This window comes from Tenrec ecaudatus, chromosome 3 (assembly GCF_050624435.1).
Source record: "Tenrec ecaudatus isolate mTenEca1 chromosome 3, mTenEca1.hap1, whole genome shotgun sequence".
NCBI classification, from domain to species: domain Eukaryota; kingdom Metazoa; phylum Chordata; class Mammalia; order Afrosoricida; family Tenrecidae; genus Tenrec; species Tenrec ecaudatus.
In genome coordinates this window covers 90432430-90454580 of record NC_134532.1, presented here as the reverse complement: position 1 = coordinate 90454580, position 22151 = coordinate 90432430, and the positions used below count along the sequence as shown (strand labels likewise).

Sequence of the window (22151 nt, the reverse complement as noted above, 5' to 3'; positions counted from 1 at the left end):
CTATTAGCGGTCCCGTTTTGAGGACTTTTGTTTTCTTTACAGTGAGTTGCAAGTGCTTCAAGTCTCACTTGCAGCAGACAGGGTTGATGTAATGTGCATCTCCCAGGTAGTAATAAGTGAACCACAATAGAATGACAAGTTGTGGGGGGAGTAGCATGACGGCTGCAGCAGCATCGGGTCTTCTCGTAATTCATGAGGGGGAAGCAGACTCTTTATCCGCATCAGCCACCCAAGGCTAATTCGTTTCGTAGAGGTCAGATATACCTCTCTCCACCACCCTTTCCATCGTACTCTCAACTCTGCTGAGTTCTTTGCTTTGTTGCAACGGCCACAATACTGTTTTATTCAAAATGAATATCATCCATCTTAAGGTCTGAAGTCAAACCTGGAATCAAATTTCAGGACTTTTTAAAAATTATCTATAAATTCTGGAATTCAGAGTGATTCAGCCCACCAAAAAGCATTTTGGAAAATCGGCATGGCAGTCTCTTTCTAGCAAACATGGGGACACCATTGACGAAATAGCAGCGAGCAACAAGAACAAGATGTATTTCTAAATTTAGAAACATGTTTTCCTCCTGATGCACATTTTATAAGTGGTTTCATTTGAAATAAAATGCATTAACTATAGAATAGACTTTTAAAATCTGATTAATGGAACCTATGCATACTGCTGAATATATGAGAAAATATATTTGGAATTCCTCTTTAGGGCTCCTCCCCTTTGCATTCTTTCCCCCCTTTTGCATTCTTAGTAGAAAAAGAAGAGTTGGTAAAGCATGGTACAACTGAGACAGGGGTAAAGGAAATATAAATTTAAAAATTTAGTGGGATAAGTGGAAAAAGAGGTTTGTTTGCCTGGGATACATACAGAGTTTGCATTATGTGAAATTATATGCTGATATATTTTACATAAGATTTTTTGAGACATAATTCCTTAAGATCTGTCCGATTTCATGATATACACCTAGGACTTTACTTTGTTTGTAGGTTTTCATTGGCATTTGGCATTCATTTTAATGAATATGTTTTTTCATGCAAACAAAATTTTGTTAAAAGGAACATATTGTTCAGCCAATTCTGTCAAATCCCTTCAGTAATAAATCTGGCATTCTATCGTGTCTTTGTCATCGAAGCCTTCCATTTATTTTCAGAACATTAACCAAAGTTACATACCTTTACTCCTCATGTATATAACATGAGTTTGTTTTGTGAAATAAATATTAAATCAATACTATGATCTTAATTGCAGAATTATAACTTATGACTCACATATGAAATTCCTAGTATGTCACACATAGACAGCAAAGTCAACCATCTCCAAAGTGACCACTAATATTTAAGAGCTATGTGTAAAATGGAACTCTAGTTCCTTTCTGACATATAATACTATTTTAGAATTGGTTATTAGTTTCTTAAAAGAAAATTACTCTTCTTCCATGTAAGATTTCAATTTAAATTATACTTCATCAGATTGACAAATCCTGAAAAAAATGTTCCTGATCTTTTTTAGCATCAGTGTAAAAGTTAAGTATTATGTCAACTAGACATATTTCTGGGTAAGGGTAGGAGTGGAATTCAACCTCTCGGTTGCCTCGGAGCCTGATGACAAAAGCCTTTTAGTGTAAGAGAGACTGAGCAGAATCCAGTGCTCCTTAGTCCTTGGCCTTCTGCTGGAGCAGAATCTTGCTTCTGGTTCCTTGATCTCTGGTTGTGTTGCCTGCTGTTCCCATTTAACATCAATGGACTACCAAATGCTGCATTCATTTGCCAACCTATCAGCCTGTGACTCCTGCTGTCACTGCTTTGCTATCCTTCTTATTCATCAGCTTCCATGAGTTAGGAGAAGTTTGACAAACCAAACTAGATTTACTTATTTCTACCATTGTGCCTGACTTGAACCAGACTGACATACTAATTTCTACTCCTGTGTAAGTCATTGCTTGATTTAAATCTCTTCCTTTATACAGCACATACAAGTATCACTGGTTGTACTGCTCTAGAGAACTCAACGTGATATTATCACCTGTATTCTATGCCAAGGAATTGTTGTTGGTCTAGGAAATCCAGTTTTATTCTGTGTCATTACAAAGCTATGATCTTGTTCGTTAGCATAACAGAACACAGTGGTGTCATTTTGGAGGCCATCACTCTCACTCTGTTCAAGACCGATTGCCACAAGGCAGAAGTCAGACATGCCTCCACTTTCTATCTCCCTTTATCTTATTCTGACACTAGCAGAATAAGATGTTTCTCCTATGACATTCTACTTTTCTACTGGTTTTGATATTTTTTGCAGTGGCTACACAGAACTCAAACAATACTTACAATTATAGGCTTGTATTAGGAAAGTTAACAGGTTATCGCAAGTCAGGATCAGTAAACAGTGAAGAGGTGGTCAATTGATCCAACACTCCTCAGCCAGCAACCAAGTCCCTCTTTGCTTCTCAGCCTCTCAGCCACATGATTTCTTGACCTTTGCCTCCATGGCTCAGAAGTCAGCCTGCTACTTTGCCTTAAAGTCTCCTAGTCTTGACACTACTCTTACTCTGCCTCGTGGTCTCCTTATCTCCACCTCTGGTCTCCTTTGCTCTGACCCATGGTCTCCATGTCATAGTTTCTGGTGCCTCTGTTCTCAGCCTCTGGCATTTCAGATAGAGATCTTGAATGTACTCTGCTAGTAGCTCTTCTTCCTTGATGGTCCTAGGACTTATCTTTTGTTCCAGCTACTAAGATGACTCATCTGTACATACAGAACAATGGCATTGATGGAGGTACGATGTTTATCTATCTGCAGACCTAGTCCCCAAGGAAATAAAGGGTGGTGACTTGGTTCACTCCCTTGAGTAATACAGAGATTTAGAATACATCTCACCTTAATTTTTTGAGAACTCCCTAAAAAGTGGGCTTAAAACTACAGGCTTAAAGTATCAAATTTATTATATATCCCAAAAGGATTATGGCTCAAATTCAAACAAGTCAGTTCCAATTCCACAATCCTGTAAGACAGAGAAGAACTACCTCTGTGGGTTTCCAAGACTGTAAATCTTTACAGAAGTAGAAAGCCGTATCCTCCTGTAGAGTGGTTGATGTTTTCCAAAAACAGCTGGTCTTGTGGTCAGCAGTCCAATGCATAACCCACTATGCCACCCTGGTTTTATTGATAGCTCAGTTAAATTACCACTAATTGTCAATCACTTTGTCTTCTGGTGGTGGCTTGTATGTTACTATGATGCTGGAAGCTATGTCACTGATACTCGAATGCCAGTAGGGTCCCCAAGAGGGAACCAAGTGTCAGCAGAGCTTCCAAACTACCAACACTACTAAGAGGCCATATACTTGACAGTCACTAAAAACCTTATACTTAGCAGTAGAACATTGTCAGATACTGAAAACCTCATGAATAGCAGCAGAGCATTGTTAGATATACTGCTAAAATATGAACTCCTCAGGTGGGAAGATACTTGAAATAAGACTGAGGATGAACTGCCTTCCACAAATAGAGCCTACCGTAATAATGTTAATGCAGTACAGCCTTTATTAGCTGATGGGACACAGCTCAAAATGAGAAGAAACAGCTACAAACATCTATTAATAATTAGAATATATGAAGTAGGAATATAGGAAAATTGATTGAACAAAGATTGATATCTTAGCCATTAACTGAAATGGACTGATACTGCCCGTTTTAAATCAGGCAGCTATATAATTTACAAGGCCAGGAATGACAGCTTCGAGGAATGCATTACCTTCATTGGTGAAAAAGGATATTTCAAAATCTGTCTTAAATTATGATACTGTCCACATGGAAGAAGCACACCAGCCTGTGTGATCCAAGGATAATAAATAATAAAATCCAAATCTAAAGGAAGGAACCAATATCATGTGAACATCCAATATGCAGAAGGCTGCAGATGACAGTGGGAGCCCAAAATCCATTCTCAGGGCCCCTCTGTGTATCGTAAGGCTCTGGTAAATCCCCTGTGACTATAGTCAGAGACTGTGAGTAACCTTGCCATCAGACAGTATTACAAACTTGATTATGACACATGTGAATAGATTGAAATGTAATATCATAATCATTTTGATCACCCTTTGACATATTTAAAATTTTCCTCGTTTTTAATATTTATTGCTTTTTTTCTCAATTGAGGGTTTTCTTCTGGTTTATTTTGATATTGTTGTTGGTCTTTTTTTTTTAACTGAAGTTTCTGTTTTGTTTTTTTGTCTTAAGTTTTCCAGTATATTAAATCCAGAATAGGCAAATCTATAGAGACAGTAAATAGTATAATGGCTTGTTGAGGATGTAGGAAAGGAGGTTGGTAAGAAATGGGGAGCTAATAATAAATACAAGGAGAAATAAAATGTTTGGCAAAGAAAGCTGATGGTGCCTGGCTATCAAAAGAGATAGTGTCTGGGGCCTTAAAGGCTTGAAGGTAAATAAGCGGCCATCTAGCTCAGAAGCAAATAAGCCCACATGGAAGAAGCACACCAGCCTGTGCGATCACGAGGTGTCGAAGGGATCAGGTATAAGGCAGCATCAGAAGAAAAAAAACTTTACCATAGTAAATGAAGGGGAAGTGCAGAGTGAAGACCCAAAGCCCATTTGTCGGCCACTGGAGATCCCCTTGCAGAGGGGTCTATGGGAGGAGATGAGTCAGTCAGGGTGCAATGTAGCACCGATGAAGAATACAGCTTTCCTCCAGTTCCTAAATGCCTCCCTCTCTCCCCCCCCCCTATCATGATCCAAATTCTACCTTGCAAGTCTGGATAGAGCAGAGGATGTACACTGGTGCAGATAGGAACCGGAGGCACAGGGAATCCAGGGCGGATGATACCTTCAGGACCAGGGGTGTGAGGGGCGATACTGGGAGGGTAGAGGGAGAGGGAGTTGGAAAGAGGGAACCGATTACAAGGATCTACATGTGACCTCCTCCCTGGGGAACGGAAAACAGAAAAGGGGGTGAAGTGAGACACCGGTCAGGGCAAGATATGATTAAATAATAATTTATAAATTATCAAGGGCTCGTGAGAGAGGGGATAGCGGGGAGGGAGGGGGGAAAAAGAGGACCTGATGTAAAGAGCTTAAGTGGAGAGCAAATGCTTTGAAAATGATGAGGGCAAAGAATGTACAGATGTGCTTTACACAATTGATGATGTATGGATTGTGAAAAGAGTTCTATGAGTCCCTAATAAAATGTTTTTTTAAAAAAAGAAATAAAATGTTCTAGAGCTGACTGTAGTAATGGTTTTATCATTCTTCATAATATGAGTGTACTATGGAAATGTACTGTATATTAAATTATATCAATAAAACTTTCAGGTGAAAAGGAAGTACACATGGATTAAGCCTCAGATGAATGTACTCTAGCTATAAACCAGGGATGTTGATAGCCATGTTGTCATGCAGAGTGAATTGGAAAATTAATTGTTGCAAGTAGAGTTAGGTTAAAATTTAACACCTTATCATTTGATCTCCCTTTTTACCTGTATTTTGGAGCCCTGGTGATGTAGTGGTTACACATTTGGCTGCAGTCTGCATGGTCAGCAGTTCAAAACCACCAGCAGCTCTGTGGAACAAAGACTCATAGTGATATCCTGTGGATTTCCAAGACTGTACCGGTTTACTAGAGTCAGCATTGACTCCATGGCAGTGAGTTTGTTTGGGCTTTTATGCAAAACACCAAAGTTCCATTCCCTGCCAATACAACCCATGCATACCCAACTTCATCTGTCAGTAGTTAGCTGCTTATTACTATGATGATCAGAATTTAGTAGTGCTGCTAGACTAAGATGACCTAGGAAGAAGGGCCTGGTCAGTTACTTACAACTGTTCTAACCCACAACTGAACATCTGGATGGCACGAGACCAGTTTTTCATTTTGTTGTCCCTGGAATTACCATGAGTCAAGGACAGACTTGATGACTACTCACCACAAAAACATTGAATTTAAGGGGCTGAGTGGTCAAGCCAGACTGCTTGAGTTTCAGTTTCATCTCTACTGCTTTATGACTAAGTGACCTTGGGCAAGTTTGTAACTTCTGTGCCTCAGTTTTTAAATTCAATTCCTCTTCTGTAAGATGGAATGGTTATAAGGATTGAACTAGTTAAAAGTAATTTTAACACAGTACAGCTATTATTTTATGAATATTTCTTCCCAAAAAGTTTATAGTAATCAGTTTCTTGGCCTTTGATACAGCTTTCTACTCTATATTTAAATATTTTAAGACATTTTCATGTTCAGTTTCTCTAGAAACCCAAACCTTGAGTAGAATTAGAAGTCCTACTTCTAAATGCTGATTTGGATATTGTGTTAGTTCGGGTTGACTAGAGAAACAAATCCATAGACATTCATATGTGTATAAGAAAGAGCTTCATATACATGAGCAATTGAATATTGAGAAAACATTCAAACCCAGTCCCGATCAAGTCCATAAGTCCAGTATTAGCCCATATGTCCGATATCAATCTATAAAGTCCTCTTCAGACTCACGCAACACATGCAATGACACCAAATGCAAGAAGATCCCAGGCCAGTGGGTAGAAAGTCTCGTGGAGCCAGTGGCAGTAGAATCGCAGTGCTGGCACAGGGAATCCAGGGTGGATGATCCCTTCAGGACCAGGGGGTGTGAGGGGCGATACTGGGAGGGTAGGTTGGAAAGGGGGAGCCGATTACAAGGATCCACATGTGACCTCCTCCCTGGGAGACGGACGGCAGAGAAGGTGGGGGGAAGGAAGACTCCGGATAGGGCAAGATATGACAAAATAACTATAAATTATCAAGGGTTCATGAGGGAGAGGGGAGCGGGGAGGGATGGGGGAAAAAAGAGGACCTGATGCAAAGGGCTTAAGTGGAGAGCAAATGCTTTGAAAATCATTAGAGCAAAGAATGTACTGATGTGCTTTATACTATTGATGTATGTATATGTATAGATTGTGATAAGAGTTGTATGAGCCCCTAATAAAATATAAAAAAAAAAAAAGAGAATCTCAGTGGTGGCAAGGGATGTCCACGTGGCTCTTTCAGCTCAGGGCTCTAGTGTAGCTCCATGTGTCGTCTCGACAGGAATGCCTTACAGGAAGTGTGTGTGTGTGTGTGTGTGTGTGTGTGTGTGTGTGTGTGTGTGTCCTGCCTCCAACGAGCTATCTCCTTAGTGCCTCCAAATGAGGTCATCAAGCTGCGACCTGATTATCAGGCTAAACTCCACCCCTTCACTCTTAAATCTCAAATTGACAACAAATTATGTAATTACCAGTTATTAATCCTTTGACAAGGTTTTTCAAACTTTTAAAGTTTCAGTTTATACATATTAAGAATAAAGATTATAGACAAACCTACATCATAAGCATAATGTGTGTTGACTACATGAAAAATATATATTTTCATATAAATATTTGTGTGTGTGCAAATAAAGTATATATTACATATATAAAGTCTTTACCAGTATTTGGTATATAGTGGCAATCAATTTTATAACTTTTTCATGGTTAAATGGCTTTTATCTGTTTATTTAAATTTGAATAAATCATTTTATTGGGGGCTCTTAGGTAGCAATCCATACATCAGTTGCATCAAGCACATTTGTACATATGATACTATTATCATTTCCAAAGTATTTTCTTTCTACTTGAGCCCTTTTTTTCACAGCCTCATAACCCTTGATAATTTATAAATTATTTTAATTTTCATATTTTACACAGTCTGCTGTCTCCTTTCACCTATGTTTCTGTTGTTCGTCCCTCTGGGGAGTGGAATTTGTACATCAATCAATGTAATTGCGATCGGTTCCCCCTTTCTCTCCCCTCTCCCCCAGCATCCTCTTACCTTCATTATATCACTACTCATTATTGGTCCTGAGGGGTTTATTGTCCTGTGGATTCTGCGTGTTGAGAACTCTTATCTGTATCCAGTGTACATGCTCTGGTCTAGCCAGATTTGCAAACCAGAACCATCATATTGTGGGGGTGGGTACAGGGGTAGGGAGAGGAGGAAGCATTATGAAGTAGAGGGATGTTGCGTTTCATCGGTGCTATACTGCAACCTCTCTGGCTCGTCCCTTCCTTGTGTCCCTTCTGTGAGGGCATGTCCAATTGTCTAATGATGGGCTTTAGGTCTCCATTTTGATCCTCCTCATTTGCATTGAAAATGGCTATTTTGGGGGGTCTTCTGATACCTGATACTCAATCCCTTCAACACCTGGTGAACACACAGGCTGGTGTGCTTCTTCCATGTGGACTTGGTTGCTTCCATGCTAGATGGCCACTTGTTTAACATCAATCCTTTAAGACACCAGATGCTATATCTTTTGATTGGCAGGCACCATCAGCTTTCTTCACCACATTAGCTTATGCACCCATTTTGTCTTCAGTGATTGTGTTGGGAAGGAGAGGATCCCAGAATGCCAGGTTATTAGAAAAAAGTGTTCTTCTATTGAGGTAGGACTTGAATAGAGAGAGGCCCAATATCCATCTGCTACCTTAATACTTAACCTATGAACATATGTACATAGACCTAAATTCCTATCATTGTATAGTAATGTGTTTACATATATGCATATCTATGTTTATACATCTATAAATGTCATTTGTCGCCTAGTTCTTTTCTCTATTTCCTTTTCCTTTCTTCCTATCCCCTTATCATGTTTGACCTTCATTCAGCTCTCTACTTCCTCTTGGCTATATTGCACTTGATTGAACCCCAGTGGGCATTCTATGCCCTCCTCGCCATCGATTTTAGATTTCTTGTTGATTCCTTGTCACTGGGTTTGTTGGCTCCCCCCTTCTTTTTCCCCACCTCTCCCTCTCTCGTCCCCTGTACCATCAGTTCCATTATTTTCTCCTTTGGATTGTGTATCTTGCCTATCTTATATAGACAGAAGTGAGAAAAAAGAGAAGGGGGGGGGAAAGGCCTATAAATAGTTCCAGTTCTGTCTACTGACCCTTAGAGTAGGTTTTCCGATCGAGTCTCATGAGGTGCCAAGCCCTGCCCTCTGAGTCTGAAGTCTATTTTCGGGATTCCTCAGGGACTTCGTTGCTTTGCTTTCCTAGCTGCTCTGTTGAGCTCCCTTCTTCTTGTATACCCTGCTGGGTGCGGGTGGGGAGAGTCAGACCAGGCATAATTCCCACACTGTGTCTCTGGTGCTACCCCCCCCCCCATAGCACTGTGGGTCAGTCAGGGGATGTCGTGTATTGTGGTGGGGCTGACTTATGATCCCCTCTGTGCATTGTCTACTCTGAGAAGGAGCTTGGTGGGCCAGGATGCTGTTTTCTTTTTTTCTCTCTCTCCTCTCTTTCTCTCTCTCTCCCTTTTAGTTTGCTCCCTTGTGCTCTGGGAAGGCCTGCCCCTCTCCTCAGCCTTTATTTTCAGTGCTACCCCCCATTTTTAAAGGTTCTAAAATAGAGATATGTTTAGACTCTTTCATCCATTTCACATATTTCTTACTATATCCTACATACAAACAGGTACGTGTATATATTTATTCATTCCAACATAGCCATTTAAAAATTTTAAGCTTTTTTTTAAAAAAAAAAATCTTTTTTTTAAAAAAATCACTTCATTGGGGCGCTTACAGCTAGCTCTTAGAATAATCCATACATCCATTGCATCAAACACATTTGTACATATGTTGCCATCATCCTTTTCAAAACATTTTCTGTCTACTTGAGACCTTGGTATCAACTCCTCATTTTTTTCCTTTCTCCCACCCTCACCCTCACCCTCCCACACAAACCCTTTGTAATTTGTACATTATTATAATTTTCATATCTAACATAACCATTTTTAACATACTTATTGTCACAGGAATTATGCCATAAGTTAGTTCTAGTGAGCTCTTTTTCTACTCAGAAAATCCTAGATTGAACTGATAAGCTTTTAGATAATTGAAGATTTTTTATTAGAAATTAACAAAGTTGAAATGGAACATATGGAGTTAATACTGCTTTTTTCTCTCCAGTGAAGACAAATGTTTATAAAAAGTTAATTCTCTCATGAGAAGTTTTAAAGAACCCAAGTAGTTAAATTTGTTCAAGCTATAAAAATTTAGTGATTATGTAATACAAAAGTAAGTCCAAAAATATTGCTGCAAAATCTTAGATACCTTAGTAAACAAAAATCTCAACACATGAAACCATTGTGACTTGATATATCCTCCCTGTAAGTTTATATACTTCTGAACTGTTATTTGCCTCTTTATAGCCCTTCTCCAGAGAAGTCTGCCCACTTGGAGTTGCACAGCAAGATGGCAGTTTTGGCATTCTCAAGAGACTCAAATCATTTTTATTTAAATGATCTTTGGGTTTGTGGGAACAAAGATAAGGCTGAAGGAGTAAATCAGGCCTACCGGTGAATAGGGTTAAGTTTCACACAAAATTCTTAGAGGACAGCCCTTGCTATCCCCAAAGAAAGAGCAAGTTACTTATCATAATGGAAACAGATGCTTAGGTGCCGTTTTCCTGCCTTTTTCTCATGACTAAAATTTTAGTTTTCAGAACATCTTAAGAATAAGCCTCTCTGATCTTCTTGTGAACCTTCAAGAAAATAAATATATCAAGAAAGCCCCTTGGGACTCCATAAAAAAACAGCCACCATAACATTTTGAGCTGACCTCTTTGCCTTAAATTTAACTGGCCCAACAGATCTTCTTGGAAGCCACTGCTTTATCTATTCTTTTTTTAAACATTTTATTGGGGACTCACAACTCTTATTACAATCCATACATCAGTTGTATCTGACATATTCGTACATATATTCCATTGTTCTTTTCTAGACATTTCCTTTCCATTGAGCCCCTGGGGTCAGCTATTCATTATTTCCCAACCTCCTCCCCACGCCCAACCCTCATGGCCCCTTGATAGATTGTAGATGGTTCATTATTTTCAAATCTCACACCGACCACTGTCTCCCTTCCCCTCTTCTCTTGTTCTTCCCATTGGATGGGGTGTGTAGTCATGTGCCATTCATTGTGATCGGTATCCCCCTCCCGCCCCAGCCCTCCCCCACCTCCCCCAACCCTTTTGGTATCTCTATTCCCATTCCTGTTCCTGGGTTCCATGTGTTGTGAGTTTTATCTCTTGCCTGTACCTATGTACATGCTCCCGTCTGGTCTAGAGTGGGAAGCAGCACTAGGGTCATGATAGCAGGGGCATGAGGCGGCCTCAAGGGGTCAGAGGTATATTGCGTGACCCATTAGTGCTCTACTGCACCGATTGACTCATCCCCTCCCTGCGACCCCTCTGAGGGGATGTTCCATTGCCCATAGATGGGCTCTGGGTCTCCACTCCAACCCCCTCCATTCTCACCAATGCATTTTTGTTTGTTTACAGTTTGTTGTGAATATTCTGGCCGTTGCCTGGTCTCATGACACCACATGATTACACTGGCTGGTGTGCTTCTTCCATGTGGACTCGTTGCTTCTCTGTTGAATTGCCGCTTGTTTTAACTTCGCACCTTTAAGATCCCAGACACTATATCTTTTAATAGCCCAGCACCATCCTTTGTCTTCACCACATCTGCTTATGCACCCATTTTGTCTTCAGCGATTGTGTAGAGGGAGTGGGGGTGCCGAGCATCACAGAATTAATTTGTTAGAACAAAGTGTTCTTGTATTGAGGAAAGGTATGAGCTGAGGCCCAAGACTCCTCTGTAACTTCAGTGTATTGCATAACTTATGTACATAGACCAATATCACTATTGTTATGGATTAATGTATTTACATAAGTGCACACCTCTGTTCATTTCCCTGCTTCCTAGAGCTTGCCTGTTTCCTTTTGCCTCCTTCCGCCCTGCCATCACTTTCCCCCTTCTTCCACCTCTTAGTAAAACTGTTTTTTATTTTTAAGGACACCCTAATGAGGCTAAGACAAGTGTGTTACAGAGAAAACTTGACTGCGGAAATCCACTGATCACAGAAACATGTTTAAAAACGTTTTGTTTGGAATAAACCCATTCATATATAAACTAGAAAGTTAGTAGTGATACTTTTTTACTTACTGTTGTATGTTGTATGCATAAGTTAATATTTACTGTGTTTGCTTTGTAGGATTTTTTAGTTATTGGCGTGGCAATTTAGCAAATGTTATTCGCTATTTTCCAACACAAGCTCTGAATTTTGCCTTTAAGGATAAATATAAACAACTTTTCATGTCTGGAGTTAACAAAGAAAAACAGGTAATTATGTCTCTAAAATTTTATAGAAAATGATTGAATTTGCCTTACCGTTGGTGCTTGGGAGAAAATGCTTGAATGGTGGGAAAAAGAAATAGAATATGAAAAATATAATTCTAATTATTAAAGTTCTCTGAACTTCTTAGTATAAGTTCTTAATAAGTAAGGCATCTTTTGTCTCTTGAAATAATTTCTCTAAATAAATAATAATTTTGTACCTTATAGAAATTCAACATTTTATGTGTTTTTCTTAAGCAAAAGAACACTCAACAGGTGTTTTCTGCCCCTGATAGAATGTATTTCCTGAAGAAGTAAATTATGCTCTTGTGCATGATTAAGGCTCTATCACAAAATGGAAAATAATAAATTTTACGTTACTAAATTTAAAAATATTTTAATTTCAAAGATGATTTTGTTTTTCAAGGTAATAACTCTCGCTTAAAACTCTAAAGTTAATGATTTTTCTTATTCAAGGGCTTAAAAAGTTTGTAGGAAAATTTTACTAATATTTTAATTCTACATGAAAACTTGTTATCTAGTCGTTTTCTGAAGATATAAGGCTCACTTCTGCCCTCAGTAGGGAGAAAGAAAATCCAGCTCCATCATCTGCCCAGGATGATTCCTAAGAGGCCAAGATTCAGACACGCCTCTATCACCCTCCTTCTTGAGTGGATTGTGACACCATACCCTGCTCTGCTGGCTTTAATAATTTTTGAGAGTGAAATGTAATTCATTTAAATGGCCACATAAAATTTACAGATGATGTGATTATGGAGTTTTTTGTGAAAGTTAACTAGTCACAACAAGTCAAGATCAGAAAAATTAAGAATACAGTGCTTTTCGGTGTAAAATATGAAAAAATAGTAACATAATTTATCGAAGTTTCATGAGGGTGGGAAGGGGAGAGAGGAGGGTAAAAGTAGCTGATACCAAGAACTTAAGTAGAAAGAAAATGTTTTGAAAATTATGATGACAACATATGTACAAATGTGCGTTATACATTTGATGTACGGATTGTTATAAGAGCTGTAAGAGCCCCCAATAAAATGATTTATTTTTTAAAATACAGTCCTTTTGCCTACAGAAACACCTCTTTCTAGTCCTCAACCTCTCAGCCACACAACCAATTAGTCTCTACACTGCTTGGGAAAATAGTAGAAAGTTCCTTTAATGCTGACAAATGCCCAAAAGGTACCCCATTCTGCAAGCTAGCCTCATGCCGAAAGTCACTCAGCTTTACTTATTTTACTACCACTCTGCCGCAAGACTCTACTTTACAGTTGCTGTGCTGCTGCTTCCCACAGGCATCCCATATGCACTTCACTGCTGGCTCTTCCTTGAGGGTTGGGGGAGTGTTCGTTCAGTTTCTGACATGGCGTACTTAAAGTAACTGGAATGGCACAGCTTGTGTAGAGTCCAGGGCAGCTTATTTGCATGATGGGCATTACAAAGACTGGATAGAAGAATCCTACAAAGTAATTTAACTTCACTGCTGCTTCTTCCTTGTTTTACTGTCTTTATACATACTGTACTACCTACCTATTATTAAGATTTCCCCTCATCTGTATAAACTCTCTCTCCTTCCTTCTTACCCTTATCCCCAACAAAGCAACCAAGTTATCTTGGCAGATTTTTCAAAAGCAATTGTCTTTGGAGAACTTTTAATCCTTTCATTTAAACCTCTTACTCTTCTACCTTTTTTTGTTTTACAGTTTGTTTCATGTTTTAGAAATGCTTATTGAATACTCTGCATTATCCTGTATGGAAGTGGGTAACTAAATAAGATCTTTAGAACTGTAATCAAAAGATAAGAATTTGGATCCTGGTGCTCCTCTTATTTAGTGGTGTTATTTTGAAAGTCGCTTTACTTTTTTGATTCATAGTTTGTTCTGAAAATTAGACATCATTATACCTACCTAATAGTTTGATTGTGAGGTTTAGATAAAATTTAATGTAAAGTACTTATCATAGTGCTGTGCTATATGATAAGCACTCAAAATGTTGTCTTCTTTAGCTGAAAACTTGTCATTGAATTGTCATTTAAATCGAGCCTTCCTTCCTGTCTCAGAAACCCTCAGGACCACCTTCAGAGAGGTTCAGTAATTCATTAGAAGGACTTATTAACTCTGAAAAACATTCTTATGTGTTACAGTTAATTACAGAAAGGGGACACAGAATACAATCCTAAAGGAAAAGGGCACACAAGGCAGACCAGCTATAAGCTTCCAGTGGTCTTCTCCCAGTAGAGCACTGAATTCTCCCAGCAGTAAAGTAAAAGTGTTACCAGTGAGACACAAACCTCTGTGTCTCTAGTTTTTGTTGGGATCAGACACCTAAGCTGACAGTTACATGGCTTCCAGATCCCACCCATCCTACCCACCAGAGAGCAAAGTGATAGACCCTGTCCAAGAGCCCCAGAGGTATTACAAACACATGTATAGAGCATTCAAGCAAATTTATAGAGACAAAAGCCAGAGTAGTCACTAGGAGTGGGCATGTTTAGAAAAGGGATGAGAAGTAAGAGGGATAGTATCATTGCTTAGGAGACCCAAACTTTCTGTCAATGATGGTAGAATAATTTGGGAAAGATTAGTGGTAAAGGCAATATTATGAATTTTCAATGTCACTGAATTGACCAGGTTACAAATGTTGAATTGTAAAATGTTACATTTTTTTGCCACAGTAAGAAACATGCATCTTCACCATTAAATAAATGTTTTAGAGGCCATATCCAACCTGGGCTTCTCTGTTGCCACAAGGTGGAGGTCAGACTTTCTGCTGTGTTTGACAGAACTCAGACAATACTCAACAATTATGTGGGTGTATTAGAAAAGTTAACAGGTAACCACAAGTGAGGATCAGTAAACAGTAAAAATACAGCCACTGGTCCACAGCGGTGCTTCTCCTCAGCTAGAAGCCAACTCTCTCTTGTTTTCAGTCTCCCACTTCATGGTCCCTTGCCCTCTGGTCTTAGGCCAAGAAGTCAGCGTACTGCTCTGTCTCACAGTCTTGGTGCTGTTGCTCTGCTCTCTCTCATGATCCCCTTTATCTCGGGCGCTTGTCTTAGCCTGACTTCTTTTCTCTGTCCCATGGTATCTGTGCCATAGCCTCTGATGCCTTTGGTCTCAGACTCTGACACTTTGGATAGAAATCTCCAAGGTCCTCCACTGGTGGCACTTCTTCCTTGAGAATCTTGGGATTTCTTTCTGTTTCTGGAATGGCTCTTACATACAGTGGAATGACTGTGATGGAGGTAGGAATTTTGTCTTTCAGCAAATCATTTCCCAAGAAAACAAAAGGTGGTGATTTGGTTCACACTGTCAAGTAAAGTGGCATCAAAATACATAGCATCTCAATCCTGTCCATTAGTTTAGCAGAGCTTTCACCAAAATGGGATTGTTAACCACAAGGACAAAGACCAGAATTTATCATACATAACATCAGGGATATGTCTAGAAGAGCCATATTAATTAACTATAACCAAACCATAAATAAAATCATTTGCGTAAAATTTTGGTTGTGGTCCAAAACTTCCAAGGCAGGATATTTCAATAGTCCAAAGTTTACCACTCAGAAATCAGTCAGCTGAACAGTCCTAAAGATTTTTGGTATGCACAGGTTTGGCCAAATCATGATTGTTAGGTTGACCCATTCATGACTGAATTATCTCTTGCTTTGAATTTTGTGTAATTATTGTGCTTTCAGTGAGCAAAGCTGTGCTCAAATTGAAGGAAAACATTTTTGAGGTTATATGCATTTAGTTAACAATTACAGGGAATGGTGGATACTGGGTTTCCTTATAAGGTGATGAAAATGTTCTAAAAGTATAATAGTTACACAACTATGAATATACTTAAATCCATCGAATTATATATTACATAAATATATTACCACAAATCTATTGCATAACAATGAATAATCCTAACTTGAAGAAATGTACTTTCTGTAGTATATCAAACAAGACATGTCCGGCACTATAAAGTCAAAAGTGGTTGTTAAGTTGGTTTTTTGTTTTGTTTTTTTAAGTTGAGATTATGGAATATACGATACATTTTACTTAGATTGGTCTTGTGGTTCACAGTTCTCTGAGAGAAGAGTATAATTGCACATAGTTTTGAATGGGTTGGACATTAAAGATAATTTCACCAAAGAGGAAGAATGTGAATTACAGGATGAAGCCAGGAAATTTTTTTTTGTTTTAAAAAATAGGAAGGACATTCTAGATCAGAGAAAATCAAGAATTCCAAAGCTGTGATTTAAAACTGTTGTTAGGAAAACAGGAGAGAAAAGCAAGAAACTTGATGATTACTCCGGCATTCTTCACGTTAATGTATCTAATGGCTACAATGACCATGTAACCTGAATTTTGCAAAGTAGCCCCAATTCAAACATTTATTTTTCCATAAATTCTATAAGTGATGAAATATTTGAATTAGAGTTGCAGTAATTGATTTCTGCCAATTTTCATATCAGCATGTGAATACAATTAGACAAATTTTTTAGCTGTTCAAATGCAATAATACAGAATCTACTTAGTAAATCTGGAACACAATGAAATATGTCTGTTACCTCATGCTGTTTTCCCTCTAAAAAATAGGGCACAACTAAACCCTCCATATATGCCTGACATAGGCATTATTAACAAAAGTTCTTATTTAGTCTAAAGGAAGGATTTTAGGAAATAATTGAGGAAAATTGGAAGTGGTCAAAAAATTAAATGGAATGCATTAAGATTGATAATCCTAGGTTTTTAGTTAGCTGAAATGGACTACTGTTGGCTATTTTGAATCAGAAAAATCATACAATTAAAATGCCGGGAATAACACAATCAAGAGGAATGACATGGCTTTTATTGTCAGAAAAGATACTGCTAAATCCATCATGTAGTACAGTGATACCTGTGATCAGATTATATCTATCCATATTCAAGGAAATCTAATCGGTTCAACTATTAATCACATTTATGCACCAAACACAAAAGCTAGTGATGAAAAAAATTGAAGAATTCTACCAACAACTCCAGTTAGAAAATGATCAAACATGCAATCAGGATGCGTTGATAGTAATTGGTGATTGGAATGCAATAGTTGGAAACCAAGAAGAAGGAACAGTAGTTGGAAAATATGGACTTGGTGATAGATATGTACCTGGAGATCGCATGACAGAATTTTGCAGAAACAATGACTTATTCATAGCAGATAACTTTTTGAGCAACACAACAGGCTACTATACACATGGACTTTCCCAAATGGAATACTCAGAAATCAAATTGACGACATCTGTAGGAAGACACGATAGAGAAGCTCAGGGTCGGCTAACACAAGACTAGGGACAAACTGTGGAACCAGACCATCATTGCTCATATGTAAGTTCAGGATAAGCCTGAAGAAAATTAAAACAAGTCCACAGGAGCCAAAATATGACCTTGAAAACATCTCAAGAACAGATTTTACACATTGAACAAGAATGATAGACCTTATGAGTTGTGGGAGGATACTAAGACCGTTCATGAAGAAAGCAAAATATCATTAAAAACAAGAAAGAAAAGACCAATGTGATGACAGAAGAAGCTGAAACTTGCTCTTAATTTTAGAGCTAAAGCAAACGGAAGAAACAATGAAATCAAGGAACTGAATAGAAATTTTCAAATGGGAACTTGAGAAGACAGAGTCAGATATTATAAGGAAATCTGGAAGGACCTAGAATTAGAAAAGTAAAAGAGAAGACCACGATCAGCACCTCTGAGACGGAAAGGACTCAAACATTCAAGCCTTGAGTTGCACTTTTAAAGGATTCTGTAGACAAAACATTGAATGATGGAAGGAAGTAGTGAGAAGATGGAAAGAATACACAGTCACTGTACAAAAAACAAAAATAGTCCACAGTCTACCACCAGGAGGTAGCACATGAGCGAGAACCAACGGTGCTGAAGGAAGAAGTTCAAGTTGCACGGAATACATTATCCAAAAACAAGGCTCCAGGAATTGATAGGAAACCCATTGAAATGTTTCAGAAACCTGAAGAACCACTGGAAGTACTCACTTGTCTTGCCAGGAAATTTGGAAGACAGCTTACCTGGCTAACTAACTGAAAGAGATCCATACTAGTCCTCATTCCAAAGAAAGGTGTTGCTCAAACACTATGCTCAAACTACGATATTATTGAGATCAATACAAGTAAAATTTTGCTGAAGATCATCCAACAATGGTTGTAGCAGAACATTGACGGGAGTTCCAGAAGTTCAGGCTGGATTCAGAAGAAGATGTGAAGCAAGGGATATCATTGCTGAAGTCAGATGGATCGTGGCTCAAAGAGAACCAGAAAGATGTTTTACTTGTGGTTTCATTGATTATGCAAAGGCATTGGACTGTGTGAATCATAATAAACTGTGGATAATTTTGAGATCAATAGGAATTCTGGAACACTTCATTGTGCTCATTTGGAACTTTTACATGGATCAAAAGGCAATTGTGTGAACAGAACAAGAGCATACTGCATGGTTTAAAGTCAGGAAAGGTGCATGTCAGGGTTGTATCCTCTCGCCAACTTATTCTCTCTTATGCTGAGCAAATAATCAACGAAGCTGTATTATATTAAGAAAAACATGGCATGAAGATTGGAGGAAGGCTTATGAACAACCTACAGTATGCAGACGATACAACTTTGCATGCTGAAAATGAGGAGGAATTGAAGCATTTGCTGATGAAGATCAAGGATTATAGCCTCAGTGTGGATTGCAATTCAATGTAAAGAAGGTCAAAATCTTTACAATTGGATCAATAAGTAACATCATGTAAGTGGGTAAAACATTGAAGTTGTCCAGAATTTTTGTCTTGCTTGGATCCACAATCAATGCTCATGGAAGTAGCAATCAGGAGATCAAAAGGCATATTGAATTAGGCCAGTCTGCTTCACAAGATCTATTTAGAATATTGAAGAGCAAAGATGTTACTGTGAGGACTGAGGTACGCCTGACCCAAGCCATGGTATTCTCCATTGCAACAGATGCATGTCAAAGTTGGACATTGAATAAGGAAGATCTTTGAAAAATCGATACATTTGAATTATTGTGCTGGAAAATAAGATTGCTAAAAGGACAAACTGATCTTATTGGAAGAAGTTAAGCCAGAGTGCTCCTTAGAGGAAAGGTTAGCAAGACTTTTTCTTACATTGGACATTTAGGCAGGAGAAACCAGTCCCTGGAGGAAGTCAAGTGGAGGGGCAGCAACAAAGAGAAAGGCCTTAGTGACCCGGTGGCCGCAGCAAAGGGACAATTGCAAGGACAGTGCAGGATCACGCCTTGTTCTGTTCTGTTGTGCATCAGGTCTCTACGGGTTGTAGCTGACTCGATTGTGTCTACCAGCAACAACAAATGAATGATTGGCTTATGTAGCTTCTTTTGCTAACTTGAAGTGATTTTACAGAAAAATGAAACAAGTTGCCATTAAGTTGATTTTGACTCATTGACAGTACCATTTATTCCAAAGTAGAAGTCCCCTCCATGGGGTTTTCAAGACTTCAAAAGCAAGTTGCCAAAAATTCCTTCTCAGACACCTATGTATGGATGTGATTCACCAGCCTTTCAGTTAATAATCAGTGCAAGGAAGTCAGTATGTCAGCAGCTAAGCTACATCTCTAATTGGAACTAAGTCTACATGGTTTCTCTTACTAAAATTTATTTAGTATCTGTTGGAGTATGGGTGGCATAGTTGGTTATGAAGTCAGAAGTTCAAAACCATCAGCAGCTGTGTAGGAGAGAGAGAAAGTTTCCATAAAGAGTTAGTCTTGGTGTCAGACAGTGTAACATATGACAAAATAATTTATGAATTACGAAGAGTTCATGAGGGAGGGGGTGAAGGGGAGGGGAAAAAGGAGCCGATATTAAGGGCTCAAATGGAAGGCAAATATTTTGAGAATGATGATGGCAGCGAATGTGCAAATGTGCTTGACAATGGATGTATGGATGGATTGTGATAAGGCTTGAACGATCCCCCAATAAAATGATTTAAAAATAATAAATCTAATGAAGGAGATAAAAAGTTACTCTTGAAAATCCACAAGGGCAGTTCTACTCTGTCCTATAGGATCTCTGAGAGTGTGTATCCATTAAAATAATAAAACAGTACAATACATAGAAAAGGGAAACGGAAGTTTCAGCATTAAATAATTTTATATATTAAACCCTAAATAATGGTACTGCATTCATTTCTTCCATCGTAAATTATTCCTTATGTTCATTTTTAGAGAAAGGAGACTATATTATTACAGATTTTTTTTGGGGGGGAGGCAAAAAATATTTCCCTCAAATCTATTCTGATTCTTAGCAACTCTCTAAAACTTGAGTGAAACTGCTCCTTAAATGTAACTAAAAGTATAAATATTCATGGGAACAGACAGCCTCTTCTTTCTCCTGTTGGAGTAGCTTATAGGTTTTGAACCTCTGACCTTGTGGTTCGCAGCCAGCCCAATGCTTAACTCATTTTCTACCAATGCTCCTTTTTAATTTATAAAAGCAGTTTTTAAATCTGGATTTTTAACCTCTATAAAAATATGAATGTACGGATGTGCTTTATACAATTGATGTATGGATTGTGATAAGAGTTGTATGAGCCCCTAATAAAATGTAAAAAAAAAAAGATTAGGCAAAGAATGTACAGATGTGCTTTATACAATTAATGTATGTATATATATGGATTGTGATAAGAGTTGTATGAGCCCCTAATAAAATGTTTTTAAAAATAAGAATTTACCATCTATTTAACCAGTCATAGTCTGTAATTTAATAACTATTTAATTACTCTTGTTTCAGTTCTGGAGGTGGTTTTTGGCAAACCTCGCTTCTGGTGGAGCTGCTGGGGCAACATCCTTATGTGTAGTATATCCACTAGATTTTGCCCGAACCCGATTAGGTGTTGATATTGGAAAAGGTATGGGATTTTCAGAAATACATTCTCTGTTTTAACCATGCATTACCTTATTGTAAATTATGTTGTGTTAACAGAATAGTGTAACATTTTGATTTTCAGTCTAAAGGTACTATACTCATAGAACCTAAAGCATACTTTTTTCACCCTTAAAAGTTGAGAAGACGGTCAGCATACAGTGTGCAAACATGAAGGTGACTAATATTTTATTTACATTTTTCCCCTCAGAGAAGCAACTCCTAAATCCTGGTGTGTACTTAGTTTGAATCAACTCTGGGTATTTTGTAGGTCAGATGTATAACTCTCATCCTAAGATTCTCTTTTGCCTCTATCATTTTCATTTATCACATTTCCTTACTAGGTTTCTGAGACTGAACAGTAGATCAATTGAGGTCTGGCATATCTAAAAAGTCTTATTTTATCCTTTTAATATCACTGTATATAGAATTCTGGACTTAATTTTCTTTAAGTTTTGAATACATTACTGTATCATCTAGTTGTAAATGTTGTAATTAAGGATTATATCTTTCTCTTGATATTTTCTGCCTTTGCTGATCTGACATTTCACAGTGATGTATCTTTTTTCTTCTTAAAAGACCATTTTATTGGGGGCTCTTATAACTCATTACAATCCATACATCAGTTGTATAAGGCATATTTGTACATATGTTGCCATCTTATTTTCTAGACATATACTTTATACTTGAACCCTTGGTATCAGCTCCTCCTTTTTGCCTTCTCTCCCCTGCCTATGACCCCTTGATAGATTTTTTTTTTTCATATCTCACATCGACCACTGTCTCCCTTTCCCCACGGTTTCTGTTGTTCTTCCCCCTGGAGGGGGATGTGTGCTTATGTGTTGATCATTGTGATCAGGAGTTCCCCTTCCTTCCCTTTCTCTCCCCCACTTCCACTTACCCTTGTTGCATTGCTATTCCATGCCTGTTCCTGGTTCTATGTGTTGTGAGCTTTTATCTCTTATCTATACCTGTGTGTATGCTCCAGTCTAGTATAGAGTGAGAAACAGCACTGGAGTCATGACAGTGAGGGGTGAGGAAGC

The 22151-nt window shown here is 38.3% G+C and overlaps 1 protein-coding gene across 1 annotated transcript in view; it reads left to right on the top strand.

Moving 5' to 3' along the window:
- Positions 1-22151, top strand: part of SLC25A31 (solute carrier family 25 member 31) — a 44029-nt gene that overhangs the window by 7807 nt on the left and 14071 nt on the right. Inside the window, exons 2-3 of the mRNA XM_075544822.1 lie at positions 12043-12170; positions 20977-21094. Of these exons, the coding sequence (XP_075400937.1) occupies positions 12043-12170; positions 20977-21094 (246 nt within the window). The remainder of the gene's footprint in view (positions 1-12042; positions 12171-20976; positions 21095-22151) is intronic.